The sequence below is a fragment of the Xyrauchen texanus genome, chromosome 34 (genome assembly GCF_025860055.1).
Source record: "Xyrauchen texanus isolate HMW12.3.18 chromosome 34, RBS_HiC_50CHRs, whole genome shotgun sequence".
NCBI classification, from domain to species: domain Eukaryota; kingdom Metazoa; phylum Chordata; class Actinopteri; order Cypriniformes; family Catostomidae; genus Xyrauchen; species Xyrauchen texanus.
Window position 1 is genome coordinate 26985676 of NC_068309.1, and position 6050 is coordinate 26991725.

The 6050-nt window shown below is 39.7% G+C and overlaps 1 protein-coding gene across 1 annotated transcript in view; it reads right to left on the minus strand.

Moving 5' to 3' along the window:
- The window catches only part of LOC127627864 (membrane-associated phosphatidylinositol transfer protein 3-like), a 94619-nt gene extending 94263 nt beyond the window's left edge, over positions 1-356 (minus strand). The window contains exon 1 of the mRNA XM_052104458.1: positions 187-356. Within this exon, the coding sequence (XP_051960418.1) occupies positions 187-205 (19 nt within the window). The 5' untranslated portion in view covers positions 206-356. The remainder of the gene's footprint in view (positions 1-186) is intronic.
- Between the last annotated feature and the right edge of the window lie 5694 nt (positions 357-6050).

A 6050-nucleotide genomic window follows, 5' to 3' on the forward strand; every position in this document is an offset into this window, starting at 1 on the left:
ATCAGAGAGTCAACGATCGCTTGCTGTCACACTAATGTAATGACCATCCGAAAACTGACCCCTCACGCTTCAACGGACAATGATCAATCTGACATGACATGCATTTTAACAGTAATTTTCTACCGGCGTGTCGGAATTCACATTAGAAATGAAGAATGCGTGCTGTGAGACAGGAGTAAGTCTTACCTCGCGTTTCTTTTGCCATCCTGTCCCTGCATATGCGCTTGTGTGTGTTAGTTTTAAATCAATTGATATTTCCCAAACCGAGGGTCTACGCGTATTCTCACAGACCACCTGGTGACCTAAAATTAGTTACTACGGTATTCGCAGTCCTCAACTACCTGTCAAGCACCTCCGTCAAGTGCAGCCCATTGTTCAGATAACTGCCTACGATTCAATCATCCAATGTCGCGCACTGAGTCGCCAATGTCCTCGCAGTGTTCCCTGCCTCGCTTATGTCGGAATTAAATCTCCAGAATCGCGCCAAAAAGTGATGCGGCTGAGAAGTACGATGACGCATAAAGTGGAAAGTAGCCTATCATGTCACGCGAACGCATCTCTGGCGAATGTATAGCCTCACCACTATTATGACGAGGATCATCAATGTTGCTGTCTGGTTTAAGAGGTGAAGCCTGTGTGTACGTGTTTATTTAATAACTTTGCATATTATTAATCATTAGCAACACACGCACCCAAGAAGTCCCTGATTTCTGGATTGTCGTGACAGTTTAATTGTGAATCAGTTCGAGGATTCGGTTCTCTAAAATCATATCATGGCACCCCCAGCTTCTCATACCAGCTGTATGAAATCTAATTAGACTAACTGGGATTTTGATCCTCAAAAGATCAAAAATGTCTAGCACTCAGGAAACACATGGCCACAGAATTCTTAAAATAATAATGGTTATATTTGAAAGGAATTGTTCACCCAAAATGAAAATTCTGTCATCATTTACTTACTCTGTTGTTGTTTAAACCTGTTTGATTTTCTGAAACTAAAAGGGAGAAGCAGAACACACTGCAATTTTCCAATAGGCTACTACACTCGAAAAAATACTTTTGCCTATTTTTAATATCCATTTCAACAAATTTCCATCTAATTGATTTGAAAAGTCTTGATGAAAATGTAATGAATAAAACTTGCATTTTGTAAGATTTGTACATTTTATTTTGTTAAAGATTAGGCAATTCAATTAGATGGAAATGTGTTGTTCAATTGAAATGGATACATCTTGAAAATAGGCTAAAATATGTTTTGAGTGTATGAACATATGCAGTGACAAGAGGCTGCCAGGTTAAAAAAACAATGAAAAAACATGTCAAATGGTTTTTGAATGACATTCAATTGAGGATGCGTAACTAATGACAGAATTTTCATTTTTGGGTGAACCTTTGAGGTCTATGTCAAGAGAATTATTATTTTTTAAATAGTTGTTCATAAATGATTCGTGATTGTTTTTTGTGCTTCCAAGGAACTGTGTGGCCCTTTTAGCACTGTTTTTCACCTCATAGGTGGACAGAGGCTGCACAACAAGAGAGAACACACAAAAAAGAACACCATGGCAACAGTAGTTCCACAATTGCCTCTCAAGTGTGAAATACTGACATAAACAGGTCAGTTTTGCTCCTTGGGGGGAAATCCAGCAACCTAGGATAATGTCCCTGGTCAAATGCAGGACAAACCTTAATGAACTGTAGCTAGGCTTCTCTAAGATATAGATAACAATTATGAATGCTTTTATTATGATGTCTTCCCATGCTCAGAGTCAGATGTGTCCATCAAATCCTCTGCCTAGTTAAGCACCATGGACAGAGACTTTCCTTTAGCTGTTTAAGATGATCACACAGGATATGTAGCGAATTACTGACAAGTGCCATCCCCTATAAGATATTTCTTCTTAATTTCAAATGAAATCACCTTTCTCTCTAGCGTTACTGATATTGTGTTGTGTGAACAACATCCAGAACATGGGATCTGGTCCCATGTATACCAGGAAATTATCTCGTTCACATAAAAAATTATGTGTCAAGTGTGATTCTGAGGTTGCATTTTTGCTCTATAATAAAAGTTTTATGGGCTGGGGAGTACAGTTAATAATTCTGTATGTGCATTCCTGTTGACTGTATTACATCAATTAAAACTAATAATAAAACTCGTTTTTGGTGCCACTCTGTGGACATTTCATCCGGAAATTGAAGCTCACTCATTCGTTCAATGACACTTCCAGCTTTGGCCACTCGGGGCAGTGATTGCAATTGTGGTAAACAGACCAATTTCAGCAACAGAACTTTCGACCTGGATGAAGTGGCACCAGGTCAATGGAGCCATGTGCGACCACAAGATCCCACTGCGCCTGAAGTCAATGATCTACAAATCAGTCATCAGGCCAGTTGCACTGTATGGAGCTGAATGCTGGGCAGCCACTAAGAGGCACGAAGCAACGCTCAACACCATAGAAATGTGAATGCTCAGGTGAAAACTAGAACTATCAAGGTTGGACCAAGTTGCCAACACCAATGTATGAAAGACACTCTCTGTGGCCTCAATCCAGGACAAGATGTGAGAGGCCCGACTGTGGTGGTATGGACATGTAGTCAGAAGCCACAAGGCCTCTGTGGTGAAGACACTGATGAGACAGTGAACAAAAGGTCAACCAAAGAAACGGTGCATGGATACTATCAGAGGAGATATGCATGCTGTCTAAATAAACTCAGAAGATGCAGTGGAACAGAAAAAGTGGCAAACTACATGCAAAATAACGAACCCTGCACCATGGCGGGAACATAGGAAGAAGAAGAACTTTTGACCTACTGTTCCCGCATTCACAGTGTGCTCAGTCCAAACTGTAAGGTAGCTTTAAGTGCTTGAACTTCAACTTATTCACCATTTAGGTAAACTAAGAAATGGAAAATATACAGTCAGCCAGTCATTATTCCAATCTCTAATCTGGGTCTTGAGTCATCCTGAAAAGGTTTATTTTGTAGTATTTTACCAAATAAATATCAATTTAATTTAAATGATTTTACAATGTGAGAGGTCTCTTTCTTCTTTATAATGTGAGAAGAAAGATACCGTGGTGAAATACGAGACATGAAACTAACATAGCTAGAAAAAATGGCTGCCAGGTAGGGCTGCGCGATTATGATGGAAATCATATTTATAATTTCTTTCCTTTGATATTGCAATTGTGATTCATTTAGGGGTAAGTACAATAAAAACAAATGACAGTAATATATTTATTTTGGATGGATCAACTGCATGCCATATTTTTATGTAAGCTACATGTCCAACACAAGCTGAGAACTGTTTATGTATTACTTTGAATGGAGTGGTGGTGGCGTAGTGGCTAAAGCACAAGGCTGGTAATCAGAAGGTCACAGGTTCTAACCCCATGGCCACCACAATTGTGTCCTTGAGCAAGGCACTTAACTCCAGGTTGCTCCGGGGGGATTGTCCCTGTAATAATTGCACTGTAAGTCGCTTTGGATAAAAGCGTCTGCCAAATGCATAAATGTAAATGTACTTTATATCAGTAAATGTAAATGGTCAACTTCACATTGGTCCTCTTAGTCTATAATTGGTTACAAGACTCAACTGCTGCAAAAACACATTAAATATAAAATTCTCATTTGGTTATTTGGTGACCCAAATTAACCCTCTCTAAATGGTGAAGGGGTTAAAGCTCAAGTGCTACCTGAGCATCTGTTATGAATTTAAAGACCTGTGGTCTCTATTGGTGAGTCAATGCAAGCCATAATCTTATAATCCCATGTAAACCAAAAGTCTGTGCCCTCATTTGAGTCCCTTGAAGGTCATGTTGTGCTGCATCTGGAACTACCTGTTCTGGAGTTTAATAATCTGCATGCCAGAGTGACAAATTGTAAGTTTATTTATGAGCGTGTGTTTATGAAATGTGTTACAGATGCTTGAAATTGCATCCCCCTTAAGGGTAAAGGGACCCTCAATAAGGACAAAAAATTTAACTTGGGGGTCCACTGGTGTTTCATCAATAATAGAATACTAGAAAACTTTTTTGTATTAATTTTTTTCAAATGATTGTGGTGACACAACATGACTGTCCATTGTTCTGAAGGAATTTACAGACAGTGATTGAGTGACACTGTCATATACTTTTGGCTATGTAGTGTATATTGGTGAGAAGCTGAGATAGTGTATTTTGTCCCACATCTGGGTTGCAAAATGAATAATCACCTCTTGCTGTGCTGGGCTTCTTTCTGTTGGGTCATGTTTTTATGTTGCAAGTGGCAAAATGGGCCATCTCCGCACCTGTGAAACAGCCAATCTGAATGGGTACATTTGGTTCTAAGATGTGAGAAGAATTACATCAAATGTCTCTATAAATGCAGTACTTACATATTAGAGGAGGCCAGTGATAATGACAGATTATGGTGTTTCATCTGCTTCTGTGAGTCACCAATAATGATTTGTTTTACAAATGAATTTCTATCAGATCGAATGAACAACCTTCAATGTTATACGTTCACAAGCACAGTCTAATTTTCTTGACATGTTTACCTGTTTTTCCTCTTTTCCACTCTATGATTTACCACTTATAATAACACGATGTTGATATCCCCTCTATTGAGTATAATGTATCTGAAGGGTGCAGTGTGTAATTTTGACAATATTTACATTTATGCATTTGGCAGATGCCTTTATCCAAAGCGACTTATAGTGCATTCAAGGTATACATTTGTGTGTTACCTGGGAATCAAACCCATGATCTTGGCATTGCTAGTACTAAGCTCTACCAGCTGAGCTATAGGAACCTTATGATATGTTCTCCTTTCACAGTTTAACGTGTCAGATCCAAGTGTGGATGCAAAGGAGCAGATTTTATTGATAATTTAACACATAGAACCCGGCACCGACAGCAGCGTGGAGATGGAGAGTGTGTTCGTGGGCTTGTGTGCATTGTGGTAGTGTTGAGAGCAGATCAACGAGGAATCCTCTGGAGGATAGTGTGTTTGTAGGTTTGTATGTGTCTTGGTAGTGTGAAGGGCAAATCCAGTGCAGAGACGTAACCAATGAGGTAAACTCAGGTGAAGCGTCAAGGTGAGCGAAGCGACCAACAGGATGGTAACCACATTCCAGATACTACAGAGAAGACAGACACCCAATATAAATAGCACGCAACAGGAACGACTAGGGCAGAGAGAGAGTGGTGGATAAGTAACACACCACAACAATCTAGCAAAGAACACAAAACAGAGTGGAGTAAATATAGGCAGGAAACAAATCACGATCACGTGACGCTTGTCCGCTAAAAGTTGGCATGATCAGTGTTCCTATGAAAACAATCAGGGTTCCCATGGCAACACTGATTCCGCAAGCCAGCGGCACCTGAAACACATGAAGAGAATGTAACACAAATAGAACAAACCAGCGGACTCACCGAGACATAATGTGCAGAGAAAACAACAAGTAAACCATTTGAACACTGTGGCACTTTCGAAAAAATCTGTTTGTTTGAGATAAAGAGTCATAATAACTGAGTAAATCTATCTGTTAGTATTGCCATTCTTCTCAGTGGTAATTACTTTGGTGACTTTGAATGGAACAAGCTGGTTTTGGCTCAACCAATGGTGTTAGTTTGGGGCGATACTCCCTACAGTAGGTAGTGGCTCAAGACATACACACTTGGCTGGTAAAGTTTGGGTGACCATATGTCCTTTTTTTCCCAGACATGTCCTGCCGGGATTTCTAAATTTCCGAAATTGTCCGGGATTCAACTTTATTTGCATTATGATGTGCATCTGGTCAAATACTTTATTGTGTGTTTGCGCATATTTGCATTGCTTTAACCCCTCTTTGTAAGTCCTGCCTTCTCGCACACCAATTGGTTGATTATAAGAGGTTTGCATCAACTATTGGCCAAATTCCTGCCTGTCAATCTCTCTGCGAATGCGCGAAGTGCTGTTGTGTTCAGCAGCAAACAGTTTCTTGACAGTAACAGCAAATGACAGCTGAGTAGAAACAATTCCCAAACGAAAGTGTAAACTGACAGAATATTTGCACAAAAAACTCC